The following is a 25,331-nucleotide window of genomic DNA, read 5'->3' on the forward strand; positions in this document are numbered from 1 at the left end:
GTCCAACASAGCTGTTGCCCGAGAATTMAATGCTCATTTCTCCACCATAAGCTGCATCCAATGTCGTTTTAGAGAATTTGGCAGTGCGTCCATCCGGCCTCACAACCGCAGACCACGTGTAACCACGCTAGCCCAGGACTTCCACATCCGGCTTCTTCACCTGTGGGATTGTCTGAGGGCGTGTGTGTGTGGGGAAAAACTCACTCTGATTGGCTTGGCCTGGCTCCGCAGTGGGTGGGCCTGGCTCCCAAGTGGGTGGGCCTATGCCCTCCCAGGCCCACCCATGGCTGCACCACTGCCCAGTCATGTGAAATCCATAGAMTAGGGCCAAATTAAATTATTTCAATTGACTGCTTTCCTCATATGAACTGTAACTCAGTAAAATCGTTGAAATTGTTGCACGTTGCGTTTATATTTTTGTTCAGTACAAAATATGCAACCTTTTCTGAATAGCCATTCAAGTGTTTCCTCATTAGTTTTGGTTTCCGTTGCATTTTCTTCAAACAGGGTTACTCAAATCTTAATTTAAAGTACAGTAAAATGTATAATCTCCCTTAAATCACAGGCTGTACCAAGCAAATCATCTTCATTTATGGCATTGAAGCATCCTTCTTTAATTGCCAGAGGCAGTATCCTGGTTCTCAACTGCGCTCACAAGGATCTTTGATTTCTTGTTAAGCGACAGGTGACATAGGGTTCTAGATCATAGGTGTTTTTGATCTGGTTATAAGTTGTGAGCTTTGGATTTAGCCATATATCAGTTGCCCATTTTTCTTTGTAGCTAAGTGTGTTTGATCAAGTTGACATTGCATCGTAACTTGTTTCTAAATTTTCTTTGTAGATCAGCTTCCTTACATATATCATTAAGTTCCTTTGTCCAAGGGTCATTGTGTGTTTTAGTGGCACTGGCACCAGTGCCACCCAGGGAAAGAGTTAGTCCGGAGCCCTGTAGCCTGCCGGATGTTGCCCAGCAGGTGTGTGTGCCCCTACATGTATGAACAGCTTGGCATACTGGGTGCTGCCCTGTTGTGTGTGTGTGTGCCCACACTCACGTTCTCATACCTGTACAGGCGGGTCAGCGTGCTGAATATTATCCTGCAGGTGGCTCATGAGCATCAGGTCACGGGCTTGATACCAGCGCGAGTGAAGTGCGTGGTGGTAGATGTGGCACAGGATGGCACATGTGCGGATGCGGTCTGTGCGGTCCTTAGCGTAGATGAACTTGCACAGGCGGTCCATGATGAAGGCACTGTCCTRGCCTTCGCTCTCCTCCGCATCCTGCTCAGACTAGGGAGGAAATACAAAGAGAGAAGGGGGAGAGGGATAAAGTGACAATTCAATAGTAGGCGAGTATAGTGTTGCACGGTATACCGGTACCACYAAATCAAAATGTRATGACACTTAGTACCYTTTCATATGATAATAACCYACCTTTTCAGCCCTACKGATCRAAAGAACCTACTGGCGCCTGCCTGTTAWACAATGTTTATAAAGTRAGCAACAGTTCCTAGTCTCTTGTACCTMCAGGTCCAATAATATCCACTTCACTTTTCAAGTGCATATCACATATGGCAGCTGTAATCAGCCATCAGCAACCCCTACCAGCTCTCACCTGCTTCTCTCCATCCACACTTCCTGRGCATCTATTCCTCCGTCAGTTTAAATAATATACACTACCGTTCAAAAGTTTGGGGTCACTTAAAAATGTCCTTATTTTTGAAAGAAAAGCAATTTTCTTGTCCATTAAAATAACATCAAATTGATCAGAAAGTGTAGACATTGTTAATGTTGTAAATGACTATTGTTGCTTGAAATTTATGATTTTTAATGGAATATCTACATGGGCGTACAAAGGCCAATTATCAGCAACCATCACTCCTGTGTTCCAATGGCACATTGTGTTAGCTAATCCAAGTTTATAATTTAAAAGGCTAATTAAACATTAGAAAACCCTTTTGCAATTATGTTAGCACAGCTGAAAAATGTTGTTCTGATTAAAMAAGCAATAAAACTGGCCTTCTTTAGACTAGTGGAGTATCTGGAGCATCAGCATTTGTGGGTTCGATTACAGGCTGAAAATGGCCAGAAACAAAGCACTTTCTTCCTGAAACTCGTCAGTCTATTCTTGTTCTGAGAAATGAAGGCTATTCCATACGAGAAATTGCCAAGAAACTGAAGATCTCGTACAACACGGTGTACTACTCCCTTCACTGAACAGTACAAACTGGCTCTAACCAGAATAGAATGAGTGGGAGTAACAACCTAGTTTAGGCAAATTTGATTGGCACTGGAAGAAAGGAAAAAGGGTCTGCTACTCATGAGATGTGCATCAAAAGGTAGGATTCATATAGGCCTAATTGTATGCCTAAACCACTTCAAAAACTATTTCTTGTGCTCCTTAAATTCAGTTTGGTGCCTAATGTTTTAAAAGATGGGAGCGGTATGTGTGTTTGTGGGAGAGAGAGGGATGTGTGTTTTTATGAGAGTGAGGGAGACAGAGTATGTGAGGAAGGGAGGGAGAGTGTGTGTGTGTTAACTGAAAAGCAAAGGTTTCATGCAGTGTTTTCCCCTTACTGACACAATGACATGCAAATCATGATGCATGTTTTTTTCTTTCCTCCCACCAAATCACAGGTAGGCCTTTGCAAATATGAGCAAATTAGCCATTCTATGCAGTATTCTATTTTTCACTTAACCGTGTGGAGTTAAACTCYATGAGTTYTATTGAGTAGAAGTGTGAATTTCAGCGACAGGTTTCTGGAGAACATTTAGAAAATGTGACCAAGCGTTCAGGGGACAGGGCGAACAGGATGCTAGGCCACTTTTTTTTTTCGACCGCTAGGATTTTTTAAAATTATGGTATCGTAATACTAGGCCTGGTATCGTATTGTTACGACACTAGGCAAGGACAAGGTTGGGTTATGACTAGGGGTGTGATGTTTAAACATTTAAAAGAAATTGGGATTGTTAATTTGTGAATTCACGTCCTTTTATGATTCTTCGTTCAAACGTTTTACACAAATTCCTAGTAAGTATCCGCCACATTGCTTACATCTCTCCTATCCTGCAATTTAAAACGAGAAAGAGACAGTCATTTCAGACTATTGAGAAGCAGCCATGGGGTCCATGTAAATATAATTACTGAAACATACATTCCCATTCAAGTTCTATGATTGGCGCACCGGCTGCCATATTGAGTGTACCCATAACCTGAACGTAATGTTGTGTTCATGATGGYTCTCTGTCCATTTCCTTACCTTGGTCTCTCCCTGGAGGCCAAGGGCGCGGCGGTGAGCCTTGTAGTCAAACTTGTAGTAGGTGTGCATGATGCGGCGTAGGTAGATGCGGCAGCCCTCCTCCGTGCTGCCCTTGGTCTCCAGGTAGCCCAGCAGGCGGTCGATGATGCCGCACACACGCCCCTCGTCCTTCAAGTTGTCCACGTACTCTGGGGGAGAGAGAGTGAGTGATTTAAATATCATCATGTGAAATTTAAAGTTGGTGTGAAAAAGAGATCAGGATATGGGTTTTCATAGGTAAAAAAAAGTGATCCCAATAATGTGTGTTATGTACATGGTACAGGTTTTCGTAGGAATTATATTGCTGTCTATTCTATTAATCCCTTTACTTCATATGTGTCTATAGTGATTGAGTATCAATTAAGTTGGTCATTGACAGACGCACAAGTGACTTGGATAATGCGAAAATGCGGGTGMGGGTCTAAAATAGCGAGAACACTATGAGAGGGCCTCACCTTGAGAGTGGGGGTCAGTGTTCTGCATGATCTTGGTGAACTCCTCGTCCATCCTCTCCACCAAGGTCAGAATGCAGCCACGCACCCTGAATGGCTGAGGAACAGATAGAGAAACTGAATTTATTTGTACCATCTACTGCAAACTGCAGCCTATCACATGAAGTGTATTGCCATGCCTGTCTTCTTGCCAAATGGCAATAAGTAAAAGACTAATGTATTTGATAGGTGCTTGTTCTTGACTGTATATGTATGTATTTTTTAGAATATTAGAACTTTAATTTTCCTGTGGGGAACTACTCATTTGGAGTAGTTCAAATAAATGAACCAATCAATCATTCATTCACTGAAAGAAACTCAATCAACCACTAAGAGTTTTATGTGAGAGAATTACCTGTGAGTCAGTAACGGCCAGGTTCTCGCTGTCCTCGGCGATGTTCTCGCCGATAAAGATGTTGTTGTTGTTAAAGAGGATGTCCAGCAGCTCGTCAATGCAGTCTAGACACTTCTTCCACATATCAACCTGGGAGAGGGGTGGGGCGGGACAGGTAAAATGGATGAGGAGATATTAGTGTGAATTGGTGTCACACTCGGGCCGGATACGGGAGAATCCAGGACGAAAAACGGGAGTTTATGGTTGTCAGCACCAATTCCTGATAAATGTACTTGGAGAATCAAGGTGATTGATGCTGAGAAGACATTTCTAAAAACAGATCAAGTACAACTTGTCCAATAACTTTGTTTTTACATTTAATACATTCCCCCATCACATTTCCCCCCAACTGCTATGGGGGGGACATTAAAAGGGATGGAATTGCCATTATTGTAGAATTGCACATGAAATATTCTTATTTTTTTCCTCAAATGTGTTGTAGCAGAGGTAGCAGAATTAAGACCGCTCAGGCTCAACCCCTTCAGACTACGGCGGACAGTCTATTCCGTTAGCATAGCCACACCTCCGTGGAGTGGGCAGATGGACGGTAATAAAACAGGAAAGTTTTAGCCTTTAGCAATTTAAGCATTTAATAATTTAACAAATAAGCATTTAACAATTTGGAATTTAGCAACTTAGCATTTAACACCAGTGAGTCTGACCTTCATGAAGGCGGCCAGGTTAGGGTTGTAGTCGTACAGGGAGGCGATGATGTTAAACTTGATCTTGACCAGGATGCCCTCGCCCAGAATGTTCTCATTGGAGATGTTGGCCAGGGCGTGGAGAAGCTCGATCTGGGCAGCTCTGAACAAAGCAGAATGTAGAGGAGGGAGGTAGAGAGAATAACGGGTGTAGGGACAGTGTTAAGTTAGTTTACGGTCTTTTTCAGGCTTTGGTGTCATATCGGCTAGGGCTTTTACTGAATGGCGTTTTTATCTGGTCGCAAAAGAAACCCCAAAACCSCACCTGACGTCCCCTTGTAGACATGACAGTGCTATATCTGTGAAAGGCAAKAACTTTGCATAGCCTTAGGTACAACTTATACCATATTGTTTACTTCAGCATGGTTTTCAGATCTACAAAGGGCCATCGACTAGGGCCACATTTTGGGGCCGAGTATTTATGTAAATGTAGTCAAATGAGTCGTACCTGTCTGTTCCCTTCTTTCCACGGGCCTGCAGAATCTCGTTGAGTTTCTTTACAACCACTGTTGTGTTGATTTCTGTTCCCTTGGCAAACATRTTAAAGGGTAGGAAGCATGAGTTTTTACTCACTAAAGTYACAACACAGTGTGGTCAAAGARTTAGTAACTTAGTTGAAGGCACGATCTGGTTAGCTATAAATACAAACAGTTATGTTTTTTTAAACATATTTATTCACTTATTTCTGTATAACCACAATTAACTATTTTCTCAAAGTCATATGGAGAATCTACTCTGCGTTAGRTAGCTCAAGCTGGCWWATGTTAGCCACTAGCCATGCAGACAGACTGCTGGCAGTGATGAGCTACAATTTACCAATCATGAGGTGGTGTGATGTAAACAGCCAATCAAATTCCCCACACCTGGGGGGGCGCATGATCCTGCTCGCCTGCTTCATGCGGCTCTGACTTCTGCACCGGCAGYCTTGCCTCTGGTGCAAAAGGAAAGTGGAAAATCATTTCTGCCTGCTCTAATTGTTTAGTACCTCGTCTGTTCTTCGTTTTTCGTCCTACAATTTATTTGGTCAACTTTTTGACGTGTTTTGAGTTTTTCAACCTTAGCTTAGTACTAGCGCCCTACAGTAGCTGACTGACTGTGCTSTTGTGATAACTTCAATCTGCCTGGAGCCTTCCTCAGATCAACGTTTTATTGTTGTCTCTTCCCCTCGTCCCCTGTGCCCAATGCCGACTCTGGATTATTGTCTCTGGAATCTACTCTAGATTTGCCTCACTARAGGATTAGCTGACTCTCCCCTCTGCCGGTGAAATGGCCTCTCCCTTTGAAGTGCCTCTCTCCTTGGCCATTCTTTGGTAGCCAACTCAGCCGTATATCAATCTCCACTCTCTGTACTTTATATCTGCTGGCTTTTRTGTGTGTGTTCTATGGGTTCCTGTGCTAGACCAGGTGGTGTTGTTTTTTGGCTTACTATTTAGTTATGTCGCCCGTGGTGGTTGGCTAGCTAGTCTAGTTAGCTGGCTAKAATAACAAACRTTAGCTGGCTGGCTAAGAACTGCATATACTGGCAACATTGTTTGATAACTGGTTAGATGGCGTTATGCATTTCCAAAACCTTGGTTTACTTTAATGTAGCTGTAAGCTAGGTGTTTATAGCAACTGGCTGACCCATGCAGTGCTAACATAACGTTAGCAGGCTGGTTGGCTAGCAACCTCAACAAATCAGCTTGCAACAATACATTCATAATGTATTTGCTTGTAAGAGCTGAAAATGTAATTGAGTGCAAACGATTTGGTTGAATTTTAAGTTATTTCTGCTGGAGTTCACATTATAGGGAATAGGCTGGCTTGCCGGGTCCTCCATATTACATCAGAACCCACAAAAACATTTTCAGGCATGACTACGGCATTCTGATATGTTTTATGTAATAACACAAACAATTTAAAAGTGAGGTGCAACTTTGCATTGGGACTTTTGATGCATATACTAACCATATGTTAAATGTGGTTACGTTCATGCTACCTAACCTTTAAGGTTCTCCTGTCGGGAAAAGCAATTAGCACTATCCACATTCACTGGCAGGTTTGGCTCTGTACTCAAAGCATTTCAGAGTAGCAGTGCTGATCTAGGATCAGGTCATTACAATCTAAAAGGTAGAAATGATCCTAGATTAGCAGCACTTCTACTCTGAGATGCGTTATGACCAAATAGGACCATTGGGTCGTGTTCATTTGGGGACTAGAGAGAAAATGCTTTAAAATGTTTTGCAATGAAAAACAAAAAATGTGTTTCTTATTAGTAAAGGTCAGGTGGTCCCTCTCCGTTTGTCAATTCTTACATTTGGCGGTTAATGAACACAAACAATACATACAGATAAGTGGAGTGCCATAACTTGATTACCCACCTTAACGAGGGGCACTCCTCCCTTCACCTTCTCCCATTCTTCTTCGTCCTCCTCTTGGGCCTCTTCCTCTGCCTCTTCCTCCACACGCTCCTTCCGCTTGTGTCTCTTCTTCCTATCCTCCTTTTTCTTCTCACTGGTGTGTCGCTCGACCTCACTACCAGACCTGGCAAGACAGAATGAGGTGTTGTGAATACATTTTGGTCAGTGTGTAAAACTMATTTGATGTCAGAGACGAGTCTCTAAAGCAGAGGGTAGGCAACTACATTCAGTCGTCAGACAATTTTTTCATGCGCAGCAGGTTGCGGGGCCGGGACATTATTWTATATATTTTTTATTAACTAAGAAAACATTGAGGGGCCAAATAAAATCGCTTTGGGACCAAATGTGTCTCGCAGGCTGTCTGTTGCCGAGCACTGCCCTAGAGTATCGTTTAACATACAGAGTGAGATATAGTGAATGAAAGTCAGAGGTAGGATGATTAGACTTCGAGGAATGTTCGGTTACAGAGGCAGTGATATTGACTCTAGACTCAATCCACAATAATTCCATCCTAACGCACAAGGTACAAAGAACAGGGACTGACTTCTTGAGGAAGATTTTGGCAATGGCGTTATTGCCCTCTTCGTCTTCACTACCACTGCCGCTTTCCGCTGTGTCTGAGTCCCAGTCTTCGTCATCCACATCACTACTGCTGGAAGACTCCTCATCCTGTTGAAGACATATACTGTTATTACATACACGAGTTAGATTAAAGCCTCCATGCAGTCTTAATGTCATTTTTAAATCATCCCTGTATATCTAATCAATCACTATTAATTTATTGAAAACACCACCAAAATATATTTGTAATAATTTATTTCCCTGAACCTCCTTGGGCCACTGAAATCTTCAGTCCGATTGATACAAATTTGAATCGATTTACATATACAGGCCTGATTGGCTAATATAGTAATCTAAAGCCCAACCCCTTACCCCTTCAACAAAGGCACATGGTATTCAACCTGTCAGTTGGAGTTGGACCCAGAAAGCGACAAACTTCGACAAGCATGTAGGATTAATTTTGACATCAAAACTAAAAAAGGCATATTTCTCTGCCTCTTTCTCTCTCCTACTGCATCTTAATTTGCAGTATCATTGTTGTACTGTTTTCAATAGGTCATCGGAAGATGCAGTAGGTCTCCAGAAGATGCAGGACCAGATCGTAAACAAGGTTATAAAGAAAGTCTAAATCATAGCATGCAAGTATCTTTTCCAGTTATTGTTTTACATGTGCTCAAGCTCTGGAAGGTGTCACTGTGAGAGGAAAGATCATGGAGAAAGTAAGAGGGTGTTAGCTAAACATAATCAGATAGGTCTAAAATGTAGAGCAGCAGCATAGTTGTCCTCGATGGTATGAAGTACAAAAGTAGTGGTTTTATTTACATTGTCCTCACCAGCATGCTCGAACACTGACATTACTATAACCTCATCCCATGACAGGAAAGGCGGAAGAGTTAGTATTGCAAACACACAATTACACTGAGCTTCTCAACAACAACTTGTTAGGCAGAACCTGTTGTGATTTGTGATGTTTGGGTGAAAATCTACCAGAGAATAGATCTCCAGGAGGATGGTTGTTGACCACTGCCCCTACACACACTACACATGTGTTTTCAAGTAGTCATACAGTCAATCGCAGATAGACCCATAGCCCCTACCCATTGACAATTCCTACTAAAAATCGGTTATAGGTCATGGTTCAGCTACTACGCTCTCTGAAAAAAGTAATATAGAACTTTTGCCCCCATAGCAGAACAACCTTGGGTCTATATTAGGGATGTTAACGATTAACTGTTGACCCGGTTAGCGGCCAAAAAATACATTTGACCGTTCATGCTTATCGGACAATGGGTGAATTAGCTAAATGGAGTGGAATTCAATTGACGCGTGTATATTCGTTAGTTCGTCATACAGCTTATTTATCAAACACACACAGGATATGCTACAGAGCCGAGTAGGCTATGAGCAGAATAATWTCACCTGTTGGACAACGCAGCTCTCAAACAGCTGGATGCTGCTGGAGTGAAACGTGTTCTTATAAGCACAGTCATTGCGCAACAATTCTAAACGCAATCGCATGTTAAAAACATAGTTTTGATTGCCACAATTAACAAGAGGAGGATCTCAGCTTGATATTGCTACTATTTTTATTAATTGAAGCCAGTCATCCATTTGCGTGCATGGGCAATACAATAGGCGAGGCTATGAGCGCATCACCCACCACCTAGCAACTGGAGGAAGTATGCATTTTAAAAACATACTTCAAAATTGTTTGAAACCTGGACGTTTTACTTTATATTATGAGGCACGTCTTACCTTGCTTCAAAGTAGCCAGCCTAGCCAAAATCAAACCATAGAAACGTAGAGGCAATTTTATAAAGACTTCCTAATTTGCCATTAAAACAGCATTTCTCTCCTGTTCTATTGGTTTTCATATCAACTTTCTTTCACTGTCCAGAAGCGAAAGGCACAATCCTAGTCACATTAGCAACCCATCTTAGTTGTTGCATCTTTGGACTCCCCCTCTTTCTACGTTGGAGATTTTCAGCTCTGTCACATATGGAACCACGTGCATCAGGTGCGCTATTTAGAATGGTATTTTCCCGGGAATAGCATTTTGGAAAATGTTTGAAATGATGTTTTATATTGGTTGCTTCATTAGAGAAGTATGTTCAATAACYTAGCATTTTGGGGGGGCTGTGAGAGGATTGGCTTGCTACTGTTGCATGTTTCAATGTCAGTTCCTTGTATACACGCATAATATTTTCTGTTGGTCACGTTTAGGTCTTTTTTAAAAATGTAACCTTTATTTAACTAGGCAAGTCAGTTAGTTATGAACAAATTGTTATTTACAATGACGGCCTACCAAAAGGCCTCCTGCGGGGCCGGGYGGGCTGTGGCGGTTACGAAATTTAGTCAGCGGGTGATTGTCAAGCAAATAAACTGTCGGTCTCCACGGTAATTGACCGTTAATTAGCATACACATTTAGCATCTGAGTTTTGAGTTTATTTTATTTTTTACAGGGACAGTGCACATTAATCAACGTTTCAGTAAAAGTGCCGGTTTTAGCCAGCCGGCTAATTTTCAACCGCAGTCCCTGGGCAGGTTATCTCCTGGCTTCCATACATAGCCTACAAGCCACTGATGCAGACTTCGAACATCTAAATTTTAAAAATCCATCTAAAATAGCCCACACCTTCACAATAAATCTATTCATTTAGACAGGTCTAAAGAAGCATGATATGAAGAAAACATAGTCTATTACAGAAGAACAATAGCCAAATGGCTGTGGGCTACACTAGTTCATTTAGCAGACAAGATTTTCTTAGTATTCTGTGGCATTATTTTATAGTATGAAGAATACAATTGAACAAATCTGGATAAAATAGGAAGGATATTTTCAAATGATTTGAGGGCGTGTGCAGATGCGGCTATTCTGTGTTGAGCGGTTAACAAAGAAATAGGTAGTACTATATGCTTCATTTACATTTATTGATGTATAGAACAGTGTGTTATACAAACGTTGGGCTATATATTGATTTTTAATACATTGTAAGGCTGCATGATGCGACTGACAATTTGAAAAAAGTTGCTTGAAAGGCACGAGCTCTGCTTTTTTGCGCAGGCTGTACACACGCCAATAGTCTCTCATTCACAATTTGACAAGCACTTGAAAATGCCTCGAATTGTGTGGCCGTTGTGCCCTTGGCCCGGAGTGCTGTGTCATGCCCTTTTCCCTGAGCACTCTGAAGCACCTCTCACTCACATGGCTCTTCATCAAGTGTTTGGGTCTTTCTCACAGACTACAAGTGAAGACAGACACTTTGGGGACGCAACAGCGCACGTCCTTATCTAATTCTGAAGATATTGGAAGAATTGCGCACATTTACTTTTGGTCAGCCAACAAGATTAGTAGGCCTAACGAACAGCAAAAGCACTAGTCTATGTCAATCTACTATTCCCCATAGTACAAAAGTTGATCTATTCTGTGCGAGAAATAAATATTGCAAACAGTCTGGGATTAATACAACCAATAGCATCAAAAACATTTTCTTTTTAACACGATGTGGCTGACGCAACAGATCAGAACATTCAGCTTTAAATGTTGATAAAATATTAGGCAATTTCTTCACATTATAAAAGCAGCAATGTGCACATGGCAGTAGGCTATAAACACGAATGTTCCATTAGCAGAAAACACCATTATCAAAAGTGACAGCAAATGCAATTATGCATGTAATGCTTTTATTATAAAAAGGTGCATGTTTATGGTGAAAAATATCTTCCCCAAACTTGAAACTCACACGCTGCTTATGTATGCCAGTTAGGCGCTACACTCCTTCTAAAGTGGATTAACGTGCTTACATTTAAGAAGCTATTTGGCCACTTTAGTTACGATACAACCCTTATTAAAACATAGGCCTATGAGCTAGGCTACATGAGGTGTGTGACTATGATTCGAAAAAGGCGTCGTTTCTGGCCTTATGCCGGGCATCATTCACTACAATAATGGCGCCAGAGAGGATGGCTGCCATTTTATGGGCTCTTAACCAACCGTGCTATTTTGTTTTTTCGCATTGTTTTTAACTTATTTTGTACATAATGTTACTGCTTCCGTCTCTTATGACAGAAAAGAGCTTCTGGACATCAGAACAGCTATTACTCACCTTGAATTGGACTAATAATTTTTCTTTAATGAGTTGGACGAGAGGGATTTACTCCAAACACCCGAACAGGCACTCATCCCCGTAATTCGCAGGAGAAAGAGACAGAGGTTCCGTGGAAGGAGATTGGGTTGCCTTGTGAGGATCAGGCGACGAGTGGCTAATCTGACTTTGCCATCGGTACTATTGGCCAACGTACAATCGCTGGATAATAAAACGGACAAACTTAAAGCATATATATCCTACCAATGYGACATTAAAACGAATATCTTATGCTTCACCGAGTCGTGGCTGAACGATGACATGAATAACATACAGCTGGCGGGTTATACACTGTACCGGCAGGACAGAACAGCAGCCTCTGGTAAGACAAGGGGTGACAGTCTATTTATGTTTGTAAACAACAGCTGTAGTACGATATCAAAGGAAGWCTCAAGGTTTTGCTCGCCTGAGGTAGAGTATCTCATGATAAGTTGTAGACCACACTATCTACCTAGAGAGTTTATCTGTATTTTCCGTAGCTGTCTATTTACCACCACAAACTGTTGCTGGCACTAAGACCGCTCTCAATGAGCTGTTTATGGCCATAAGTAAACAGGAAAACGCTCATCCAGAGTCTGCGCTCCTTGCGGCCGGGGACTTTAATGCAGGGAAACTTAAATCAGTTTTAGCAAATTTTTACCAGCATGTTAAATGAMCAACCAGAGGAGAAAAAAAATCAAGACCATCTTTACTCCACACACAGAGACACGTACAAAGCTTTCCCTCGCCCTCCATTTGGCAAATCTGACCATTATTCGATCCTCCCGATTCCAGTTTACAAGCAAAAATTAAAGCAGGAAGCACCAGTGATTCGGTCTGTAAAAAAWGTGGTCAGATGAAGCAGATGCTAAACTATAGGACTGCTTTGCTAGCACAGACTGGAATATGTTCCGGGATTCTTCCGATGCATGCCAATGAGAAGTACACCACATCAGTCACTGGCTTCATCAGTAAGTGCATCAATGACGTCAGCTCCACAGTGACTGTACGTACATACCCCAATCAGCTCCGATGCTCGGCAAATGTGGCAGGGCTTGCAAACTATTAGACTCCGAAGCTCAGCCGAGAGCTGCTAAGTTTCACAAGCCAACCAGACGAGCTAAATCACTTCTATGCTCTCTGCGAGGCAAGTAACACTGAAACATGCATGAGAGTATCAGCTGTTACGGACGACTGTGTGATCACGCTCTCCGCAGCCGATGTGAGTAAGACCATAAAACAGGTCAACATTCACAAGGCCGCAGGGCCAGATGGATTACCAGGACGTGTACACCGAACATGCGCTGACCAACTGGCAAGTGTCTTCACTGACAATTTCAACATTTCCCTGTCTGAGTTTGTAATACCAACATGTTTCAAGCAGACCACCATAGTCCCTGTGCCCAAGAACACTAAGGTAACCTGACTAAATGACTACTGACCCGTAGCACTGACCCGTACGTAGCACGTCACGTCTGTAGCCATGAAGTGCTTTGAAAGGCTGGCTCACATCAACACCATTATCCCAGAAACCCTAGACCCACTCCACTTTGCATACCGCCCTAACAAATCCACAGATGATGCAATCTCTATTGCACTCCACACTGTCCTTTCACATCTGGAGAAAAGGAACACCTATGTGAGAATGCTATTCATTGACTACAGCTCAGTGTTCAACACCATAGTGCCCTCAAAGCTCATCACTAAGCTAAGGACCCTCAGAATAAACACCTCCCTCTGCAAATGGATCCTGGACTGTCCTGACGGGTCACCCCAACGTGGTAAGGGTTGGAAACACATCCGCCACGCTGATCCTCAACCCTGGGGCCCCTCAGGGGTGCGTGCTCAGTTCCCTCCTGTACTCCTTGTTCACTCATGACTGCACGGCCAGGCACAACTCCAACACAATCATTAAGTTTGCCGATGACAACAGCCTGATCACCGACAAGACAGCCTATAGGGACTGTGTGGTGCAAGGACAACAACCTCACCCTCAACGTGATCAAGACAAATGAGACTTGTGGACTACAGGAAAAGGAGGACCGAGCACACCCCCATTATCATTGACGGGGCTGCAGTGGAGCAGGTCCAGAGCGTCAAGTTCACCAACAAACTAACATGGTCCAAGCACACCAAGACAGTTGTGAAGACAGCACGACAAAACCTATTCCCCCTCAGGAGAATGAAAAGATTTGGCAGGGGTCCTCAGATCCTCAAAAGGTTCTACAGCTGCACCATAGAGAGCATCCTGACTGGTTGCATCACTCCCTGGTATGGCAACTGCTCAGCCTCCGATCGCAAGGCACTACACAGAGGGTGGTGCGTACAGCCCAGTACATCACAGGGGCCTAGCTTCCTGCCATCCAGGACCTGTATACCAGGCGGTGTCAGAGGAAGGCCCTAAAAATTGTCTAAGACTCCAGCCACCTTAGTCATAGACTGTTCTCTCTGCTACCGCACAGCAAGCGGTACCGGAGCGCCAAGCCTAGGTACAAGAGGCTTCTAAAATAGCTTCCACAAGCCATTAAGACTCCTGAACATCTAATCAAATGGCTACCCATTTGCCCCCCTCTTTTATGCTGCTACTCTGTTATTATCTATGCATAGTCACTTTAATAACTCTACCTACATGTACATATTACCTCAATTACCCCGACTAACCGGTACCCACTGTATATAGTCTCGCTATTGTTATTTTACTGCTGCTCTTTAATTATTTAGTACTTTTTTTTTTTAAAGGTATTTTTCTAAAAACTTCATTGTTGGTTAAGCATTTCACTGTAAGGTCTACTACACCTGTTGTATTTGGCACATGAGACAAATATATTTTCAAATCAAATTGTATAATCGGCTAATACCAGACTACTCTTTATTTAATCTTGTCTTTACACATACTAAATAATGTGTGAAATTTGTTTTGATTTAGAATGGACCATTATCATGCATCTGTCTCGAAACAGGGGCAGCGGGGGAAAAAAACCATGTCATCTATGGACTTAAATAGCGAATGGATGATGCTTTTCCCGTGGTTCATGTTCATGCCAACCATGTAGGCTATACTCCTGTTGTAAAGATAAGCAATGTGCTTAATATTAGGAAAGTTGAGAAATAAATAGTAGGCCTAGCCTATAGATTGCTGATGGGATCTTCTTTCTAATAGAGGCCATCACTCTTGCGCAATTGCATAGCCTATACTGCCCTACCAAGCAAAAAGGCAGTAACTGCTCATAGCGTTGGATTGAGAAAAATGGCTTTCATTTACATTGGTTTCACAGTAACTTTATGCTGTTACTTTTAACATGACCCCCATTTTCTCCAAAACACAGAGGTAGGATACTTGTCCACCTGATTAAGCATGAATTTATTTATTTTAGAAAAAATGACAACTCATTTTCAACCAAATGAGCAGTTACTGCCTTTTTGCTTGATAGGGCAGTATAAAAATGTTGCGCAACACGAGCTCATGGGCTTTCATGAATTGTTTTGATTAGATTTTCGATTACATTTGCATTGATTTCAGAGCGGTTAGAGGGACAATAGAGTGCTGCAGTTTGGTAGGCTACTATTGACTATCAGCAGCATCAGAGCTTGGAGAAGTCTAATTACTGTGACTAAACGGACACATGGATTTWAAAAATGTTATTTAACTAGGCAAATTCTTATTTACAATGACGGCCTACCCCGGCAAAACCCTAACCCGGATGACGCCGGGCCAATTGTGCGCCGCCCTATGGGACTCCCAATCACAGCCAGTTGTGATACAACCTGGAATCGAGCAATTGTCTGTAGTGACGCCTCTAGCACAGATGCAGTGCCTTAGACAGCTGCACCACTCGGTAGCCCGAATTTGACTGCCTTCATGACTCGTGACCGCCAGTGTGGCGGTAATAAAGTCACCGCAACAGCCCTAGTTACATTATTTTAATCTATTTGGAACAAATGTAACCGTTTGTTAACCGAGAGTCGGTTAGTTGGCAGCAATATTGACAGAAATGTGCAATATAACTTTTTCAGTACACATTGTGGCTAAACCATGCCCTTTGAAAGACAGTAGGAATTATCAATGAACAGGGGCTAGTCTCTGTGATTGGCTGTATGATTAATAGAAGACATTGGTAGTCATTACAGGCATCTGGCCTATAAAGGAGCTTAGTCAGATGGTGRTGGGGCTATCAGGGCTGTAGGAACAGAGTGCCTAGTTCTGGGATGCCCAGGGAACCCATCCAAAATATGAGATGCAACACATTGAATCACTTTCATATCCATACCAAAATGTGCTAGATTGAAACTAGAATATTCACTGCACACTCACCTTATGATTATAGAATGTGGTGGCATAAAAATTGTTATTGGTGACCCAATCACAGCCAAAGTAAAACATTTTATTTGGGGTTATGACAGTTTATTACAAAATCAGTTTGACAGTATCTCAATCTGAAGGAAGTGTATTTGAAGTGGCTGAAATGATTCAAAAAGGTACTGAGAAGTGATCGGAAGATCACAAGGCAATATTTGTGTATGAGTGTAGAAAAGATGTTGCTTTTCCCCCCTAGTCTGATTATGCCTCTGTTCTAGCGAGTAGGGCTGAGCGATTAGAGCTTTGAGGTCAGTTCGGTTTCAGTTTGATAAAAAATGCACTGTGGGTCGAATGCTGTATTTTTTATTTGCATTTTATTTAACTAAGCAAGTCAGTTAAGAACAAATTCTGTAACAGAATAAAAATGAATAAGTCCTATGATGGTGGTGACTGCCAATTACTGCTTATCAACGACCATTTATTCAAATTACAAAAATATATTTCAGTTGTGTATAGTACATTTGTTTTAGGCCTATTTGATGACTTTATTATTTCATTCCAAGATCTCTATAAAGCTGCTGCCTATGCTGTCCGACAAAATCACTATTTTAGTAGTTCCTCAAAGTAAACAAGACATACTTTTATGACTGTTGAATACCAACTATCAATCACTTAGATCATGTATTTTCAGGTAGAGTTTGGTCAATTAGTTGTTAAAAAAAATATGTTAATTTCTCAGCATTYCTAACGAGTCCTGCGCAGCTTGTGAGCGTTGTAAAGGGACACAGATGGGTTTCTGAGAATCTTAGCTTTCAGAAATGGGATCATAATAGCTTATAGCTCCAACCGTACAGAAGTTAGAGACACGTTGCAGGAGAGAAACATAGAGCACTGTTTATCACAACCGCATTTAGCGGCTATCGGAAGTTACGCACGTAACCACGGTTCTATGAACTTAGCGATGCATTAATATTTTATGCAGAGCTTCTTTTGCCTCCCACAATGTAAACTTTGCAGCATAAACTGTCAGCCTACACTATCCCTAGGTTGGGGATCCAGTAAGCTACCTTCAGCGTATTTTCGAATTTGACGTGACATGCATTTACCTAGGTACCTGTACATAACAAAGCAATGTCAGAATCACAAATATAGCTAAATGTCATGTCAGTATCCTAGCTAATTGCGGTCGAAGCTAGCTACTTACCAGCTAACATTAGCTAGCTAAATCCCAGAATGAATCCCAGAATGGAACCTCACAACCYCAGATCACGTGTATGGCGTTGTGTGGGTGAGTGGTCTGCTGATATCAACGTTGTGAACATATTGCCCCATGGCGCCGTTGGGGTTATGGTATTTGAAGGRATAAGCAATGGACAATTGCATTTTATCGATGGCAATTTGAATGCACAAAGCTCCCGTGACAAGATCCTGAAGCCCATTGCTGTGCCTTTCATCTGCGCCATCACCTCATGTTTCAGCATGATAATGCATGGCCCCACGTTGCAAGGATCTGTACACAATTCTTGGAAGAATGAAAATGTCCCAGTTCTTCCAGGGCCTGCATACTCACTAGACATGTCACCAATTGAGCATGTTTGGGATGCTCTGGATCAACGTGTACGACACTGTGCTCCTGACAATATCTAGCAACTTCGCACAGCCATAGAAGTGGGACAACACTCCACAGGCCAGAATCAACAGCCTGATCAACTCTATGCAAAGGAGATGTGTTGCGCTGCATGAGGCAAATTGTGGTCACACCAGATTCTGACTGGTTTTCTGATCCACGCCTGTGACCAACAGATGAATATCTGTATTCCAAGTCATTTTAAATCCATAGATTAGGGCCTAATTCATTTATTTTTATATGAACTGTAACTCAGTAAAATAATTAAKATTTTTGCGTTCATGTTTTTTTTCAGTATAGTTTGTCGGATGAAACGTCTGCCTACTTACAGAAAGCAATTCTGACATTACTTTTTATGTAGCTAGCTAAAGGTACCCATGTAAATACAAATGTCACATCAGGTTAGTAGCTAGCTAGCTATCCACGTTGTGGTCGAGGCTAGTAGCTAGCTAGCTAACGTTAGCTCGCTAGCAGCAGAGCCACAATATCAAGACCGTCATATTGAAGGATAATAGCTAGATAGAATAATAMACTTCTTGAATGCTTGCTGCCACTGCCGGATGCAAGATGTAGCTATGGGACAGCCCCTTTATGGAGGATGAAAGCMGCAAATCCACTGGCTAGCTACCTTGAAGTGTGCGGTGCATATGCTCAGGTTCGATCTTAATTTTTATGCCACTTGAGTGAGTGAAATAAAATCAAAGCCAAATCAGATGAAGTGATTGCTCTGACGGGAGACAGTGCAAAGAAATACTTGCTGCATTGCAGCCAGCTACTGCACAAACCCTTGCTTTGGCCGTGCATAACTAGCTACCTCTCCTATGCATGTCAACAATGAGGAATACCAATTTGACCGGGTGGGACTGGCAGAAGTAGGAGGATATGGTCATTGGTCTATTATAATCAGATCGCCTTGTGTCGTTATGTGGTGGGCCAAAAGTTAAATTCCACTTGAAGAGGATGAAATTCGAGATGTAAAAAAAATAAGAATAACTTTTACACAAAAAGGGCATTATCATATTCTAAATGTCAGTGTTATTTCACCCATTGTGGAAATATCATAAATTATGAAAATCATGTTTTAGACTGCACTGCCCCTTTAAAGTGATGGTAGACAATGAAATTGACTGTCGGTGGGAGAAGGCTTGACAAAAATAGATAAAATGGCACATTTCTGACTTACTAAACTTATTCTTGTAGAATTGTCGAGTGAGTTAACTGTGCACTACAACAGAGCCACTGAGCGCGTCCTCCATCTTACCGCTGCTCCCTTCAGGAACTTGCTGCTGTCCGGCGGCAGTGCCTCGGCGGCCGGTTTCTTCTTCAGGAAGCTCTTGGCGTCTCCCGGCTCGTCATCACTATCTGACGACACCCCTACAGACATCAAGGAAGATGGGTGATTCTAAAAGAAACAGCAGTTAAAACAGTGACTAGTCCATAGAATGAATGCATCAATGTCATCCTGAGATTGTAATGGTGGAGAGTCAATCCCCAAAGACTCTAAAAATGGGACCCGATGCGTCTCTGCTTGGCACTCGGCACTAAAGAGATTGATTGGGGGTAAGTGCCTGCAAAAGAATAGCCTCCTGTCCAGAGGGTTTACTTGTACATCAAGCTGCCTCTCTATCGAAACAGGAGGGAGGCTCCTGCCCTATTGGCTCTAATGGCTTGGTAAGGCTACTTTCTTTACTATGAGCTAGCACCCAAATTACCAAAGCAGACGTTTGAGTCTTTCATTAATGGCATTTACTGTAGACATAGATCGAGGTGTAAMGAAAAGGCATGGTAAGAAACTCACCTGATTCAACCTCATCCTTCTCATCCTCCTCATCCGCAGAGACCATTGGGTTCTGAAAGAGAGACAAAAGATTACTATTATACCACGAAGCCATTAGTAGGAACTAAGCATCTCACACTGGCTCAGAGTGTCTTGGGAAAGATGCATTAAGCCGAAAACACACGGGGGACGTCTTACAACGAAGTGAATTCTGATTTACATAAGTAGTCACACCAGAGTCAATACTTTGTAGAAGCACCTTTGGCTGCGATTACAACTGTGAGTCTTTTGGGGTAAAGGTGTCAGCATGCTACAGTTCGGCTGTTCGCTAGACGAAGTCGGCTAGCTGAACCGAACGAGTGTGCTCGAATGCACCATAAGATATTTGCTTGAAAAACAAATAAGGGGAAAGCGGCAAATATAACCCTGGGACKYTAGAGGGCGATAAGCTGGTWATAGCCATCTACGGCCAAACAAGTGAAGAGAATACACACGGGAGATTAAAATCGTGTACAGAGATACTTGACTCGCATGAACATTTTATTGATGCGAATTGCCCGGGATCAACTAGATTTGATTTACCTAGCAACACATATAATAGGCGAGATACGGAGACAGAAGATGCCTGGTACAGGTTCACAACGGTGGATGAAGGGGCATACAGCCGCAGAAGACCCTCGATTTACCACCACCAGCAGTCCTACAAGGTACCACAATGCCAAGTCCTCACGTTTTCCTGGGAGAGGCAGCTTTCCCCCTACATGGAGAACCTCGTGAGCCCTTATCAATTTCACTTCTTCTGTTTCTAATTTCCCTTGTTACTGCATACATGTATGCACCACTATATAATAGGTGCCATTTTATCAAGGCTTTTGGAATATGGTTCCTGAAACATGGTATGGTGTTTTTTTGGTTTAACATATATGACATATATTCTCATTACCTCAATAAACCTGGGGGTACCTGGAACTACCACTCTCGTTGTCGGAGAGTCCGAATGCATTCGGCATCATGGCTGCAAGGATGAGGATTCTTGGATGCAGACTCAGTTCTGTGTGCACTGTGAACCAGTAGAGTTTATTTATCTTGTTAATAAAATGAAACCTGATTCTGGGATGGCTCAGAGTGGAGTAAATTAGATTAGACGGTACTACTACTACACAAGTAGAAGAAAATCGGTGGCACACTGCTCTTCTGTATGTTGTCAGCACTTGATGTTCAAATAGAATGCATTGAAACAACTTGAAGGAATGCCAACAGAGCTTTTTCAGCACACAAATAAACATGTATTCTTGCTTCCGAAAGTAAACCACAATCCCAAAAAAGTGTCTGCTGAGAACAGACGTGTAAAAGTGTCGATGGAATAAAATGTTTTAGAATAGTTAAATATTCCTGAATATAAATATTTCTGAACAATAGTACAACAGTGTGTTATTAACAGACCTGTAGATAACAAAAGTGTCTATGGAAAAAAATGAACGTTTCTAGTGTCTGACTGTTTGAAATTCCTTGCTCAAGGAACCTTACAGATGACAGCTTTGCACACTCTTGGCAGTTAAGGCAAAGGGTGGCTACTTTGAAGAATTTCAAATATAAAATATTTGTTTAACACTTTTTTGGTTACTACATGATTCCATGTGTGTTACTTCATAGCTTTGATGTCTTCACTATTATTCTACAATGTAGACAATGGTAAAACCAGACTGGAAGTGTGCAGAGACTTTTTCCTATTTTTTCAGTTTAACATTTTGCCTCCAGCACCTCCACTTATCAGTTTTGGGTGTGTGGTAGATTCTGCCTATTATCTACAATTACACAGGTAGCGATGCACAAACAGTCTAATCTGACAATTTATTAGATTTGACATTCCAAACATATTGCTCACTATTTGTCTGCTTCAGAGACAAGAAAGAGAATGAGAAAATTTGTTTTGATCAGCCATGGAAATAAAAGTGCTGAAAACGTGGTGGCTGACTATTTAAGAAGACGGAGAACAAGGTATAGGATCAAATATACCRGAGTGTTGGTGCAGGTACAGCCGACTAACGCTAGCATTTCATTAATTTATCGATACTTGGAGTCAAAGTACCGATATAATATTTTTCAAGATAATATTGCAATAAAAAACTATTGATTCCCCCCCCCCATCACCACAATTTATAAGGAAATTTGACCAGCATTGCTCCTTATAGACGCATGAACATTAGACTTGCTTCCTAATTTGACACACTATATGCTTGTGACACCGTTGAAGCTCGCGGTCCGTCTTCTCTCATTCACTCTCATGCATTCGATTTCCACGTTCCCCGGGTAATTGACTCCAAAAGGTTACAAAAATGTTGCCAAAAGAGAACGCATATTTGGACTATTTAACGTATCTTTATATGTGGGTTCCTTATTGGTAAGTGTTATTTGCTATAAAAAAAAACGTTAAAAAAAAKAACAGAATACTAAGAATCTACCATCCTGTGTTYTCATAGCGAAAAGCCTCACCTCCTTGTAGCTGGCGATCTCCGTCTCGTAGTCCCTGTTGTACTTGCGGATCTTCTGCCGCAGGGTGCTGAGTGCTTTGGCGTTGTTCTTGTTCATCTTCTTCTTGCCTTCTTTGTCCTCCCAAAGCTGTAGGGAAACATTAACCATCATCGTGCTTAGGCATAGTGGTAGGAGTGTGTGTCTTAATAGGAACAGTGTGAACTGTGAAAGGTTACCTGATTTAAATAGTCTTCTAGGTCGGACCGAAGGCGGATGTAGAAAGGAGGCATCCCTTCCTTGTCCACTATAGTCTTGCTTTTGAGGAACGCTCGACATAGCTGCTCAAACTCCTCCAGACACTTGGACATATCTCGGATCTTCATGGCGTTGCGGATCGTCTTGATCAGGTTAGTTAGCTCCTCGAACCTAGGACATAATCCTTTTTTAAATGATTGTTTATTGAGATAGCCTACATTAAATACAACACCTGTCACGTTCCTGACCTGTTTTCCTTTGTTTTTGTATTTATTTAGTATGGTCAGGGCGTGAGTTGGGTGGGTTGTCGATGTGTGATTTTTATGTTGGGATTTTTGTGTGTTCGGCCTGGTATGATTCTCAATCAGATGCAGCTGTCAATCGTTGTCCCTGATTGAGAATCATACTTAGGCAGCCGGGGTTACACGTGTGTTTTGTGGGTGTTTGTCTTTCGTGTCAGTGTTCGTGCCACACGGGACTGTTTTTCGGTTAGATTCTCTTTGTTATTTTGTTTCGTGTAGTGTTCAGTTTATTTCATAATAAAACATGGGCACTTTCCACTCTGCGTCTTGGTCCGATCCCTACACCTCCTCTTCAGACGAAGAGGAGGAAATCAGCCGTTACAACACCAGTTTGATTTTGTTTAATTTGACCTAGGAAAATAATTGTGTGTGTGTGTGTGTGTATCCCAACTCTCATTTCCTGCAATTGTACATAGTTTAACTAGACTCATGACATCTTTTAGGTAGGCTATTTAATGATAAGGAAAATAAAGTCTAGATCCGATTTCCACAAATGTTATTCCGCTACCAAATATGTTATATTATGATCATTTATATGAACCTTCAATTGAATTATACATTCTCTTTGACAAAAAGTGATTTGATCAATTGTTAGCGACAGAGTGACAGACACATTGTTTAAGTTTACTTCCCAAGCAAAGTCAAATTTCTTTGACTCCTCCTAGTTCAGCTTCTGAATGTCAYAGACAAACGAACGATATTCCCATGTGCATCAGTCTCATATTCCTCTGGCGTTTAACAGCTTGTTTCTAGCCTAAAGCATTGCGGATTTCTGCGTTGTTTTAGATTAGTATAAAGAACTGAGAATTGCACAAAAAAAAATATTATGCTCCCCCATAGGTTGGGAACCCCTGGGGTAGATGGCATAGTCTAGGGCAGGCATACCAACACATACTAGATTGCATCAGAGTCAGGGGATGGTAGCCTAGTCCCAGATATCTTTATGTTGCACAGCCAACTCCTATGGGTGGTAGCCTGGTCCCAGATCAGTTTATGCCTATGCTATATTGCCAACTCCTATCATCAGGCATAAAAGCCCCCATAGGAGTTGGCTATACAGCACAGCCAGATCATGGACAAGGCTAAGGAGATGGTTCTATGGATAATGGAAGTAGAGTAAATGACTGACCTCTTGTCCTTGGCACTACGCACCACTCTCTTGGTGTCTTCCTCATCGTCACGAAGCAGCAATGACCTACGGGGAACAAATGTGGAGAAGTGAGAAAGCTGTGAAAACAGTCAGAGTGACTGAGGTTTCAGAGAGAGAAAGTAGTACTGACTGCTTGGTGAAAGTAGTGCCGGGTACTTTAGGGGTGACCTCATCAGACGACGAGGAATCCTCGGACTCGCTGTCGGACCCGGTGGCAAAGAAACGTGACATTGCTGACGGCTGCCGTCAATCTGTGGGGGAGGAATCATGATATTTTATAATGGAGCTCAAACACATGGAGCAACTTGAAATGACAAATAACATTTTCTCTTAATAACCAAGTGTTCTCCATAAGCGCAATTTCCATTTCATAAATAAACAAGCCTTCATTTAATTTAAAAGCTTCAATTCACCAGTCAGAAAAGCCTGCACAGCCTTTTCTAGATAGAATGAACCAAATACATCTTCTAGTGATCTATTGATAGGACAGGTGCCTGTCAGTCACAAAGCGAGCAATGACAGGGAAAAACTGCTGGTTCGTCAGTCTGCCCTGCCTCTCGGTACCTGTGTTACTTTTTGTGCGTTGTGATTGGCTGCAGTCAAATTTATTTTCAACGGAGGAGGGAGAGTATGACGCTTCTTCATCGTTTCCTGTGAGTGAATGTACAAATCACGTGTAATGTAAGTGGTAAAGAGGAGTTGAAATCCACGTGATTATGGTTTTGTGGCACATTCATTTATTTTCTTTTGCGTGTTTCATAGGCCTATAGCCAGCCATGGAATCGGGGCGCATAGGCTATTTACGGTTGGACGATTGACGACGAACAGCTTGTATTGGCTAGTTTAATTAAGGTGTTGAACTGATGGAACAAAGTCAATCTATATCCCTTTGTTATTCATTAATCATATAACGTAATTATGTCCATGGTATCGCGTCGGGACAAATAAAACAAAACCTTGTTTGTATTTTCCTAGGACTCGAATGTCCTTGTCGAGACTTGCCAGTGAATGCTAAAGTGAGAAGAGCTGGCCGATAAACTGCCTGAACTGATGCAAGAACAATAAATAGAACGATAAGTTTATAGGTCCCGTGTGGCTCAGTTGGTAGAGCATGGCGCTTGCAACGCCAGGGTTGTGGGTTCATTCCCCACGGGGGGACCAGGATGAATAAGTATGAACTTTCCAATTTGTAAGTCGCTCTGGATAAGAGCGTCTGCTAAATGACTTAAATGTTAAAATAACAATGTGCAATGTTTTTTCAAATGATCCTTTAAACTACCACTGCTGGTTTGATGGTTGTAGCCAACAATTGTCCCATTAACAATCACCTATATTAGCATACGTATTTCATTTCAAACTGCACATTTCTAGTGTAGGCTACTTATCGTAATGAACAATATCAGCAAAATGCCTGAAATAAATTATCGGTGTTGATATTTTTCAGTTTATCGTCCCAGCTCAAGTGTAGGCTAGTGACGGGCTGT

At 42.0% G+C, this 25,331-nt stretch overlaps 1 protein-coding gene across 1 annotated transcript; it reads right to left on the minus strand.

Annotated features, from left to right (window-relative positions):
* Positions 1–1,056: 1,056 nt before the first annotated feature.
* LOC111978571 (eukaryotic translation initiation factor 3 subunit C-like) lies at positions 1,057–24,078 on the minus strand. The gene is made up of 14 exons (XM_024008692.1): positions 23,978–24,078; positions 23,827–23,892; positions 22,377–22,566; positions 22,162–22,287; positions 19,690–19,741; positions 19,153–19,265; positions 7,826–7,950; positions 7,243–7,405; positions 5,331–5,422; positions 4,844–4,985; positions 4,143–4,271; positions 3,752–3,845; positions 3,258–3,445; positions 1,057–1,287 (listed from the first exon to the last, which is right to left on the minus strand). The coding sequence occupies exons 1-14, from the start codon at positions 24,076–24,078 to the stop codon at positions 1,057–1,059; spliced, it is 1,812 nt and encodes a 603-aa protein (XP_023864460.1).
* Between the last annotated feature and the right edge of the window lie 1,253 nt (positions 24,079–25,331).

Source organism: Salvelinus sp. IW2-2015, linkage group LG18 (genome assembly GCF_002910315.2).
Source record: "Salvelinus sp. IW2-2015 linkage group LG18, ASM291031v2, whole genome shotgun sequence".
Taxonomy (NCBI): domain Eukaryota; kingdom Metazoa; phylum Chordata; class Actinopteri; order Salmoniformes; family Salmonidae; genus Salvelinus; species Salvelinus sp. IW2-2015.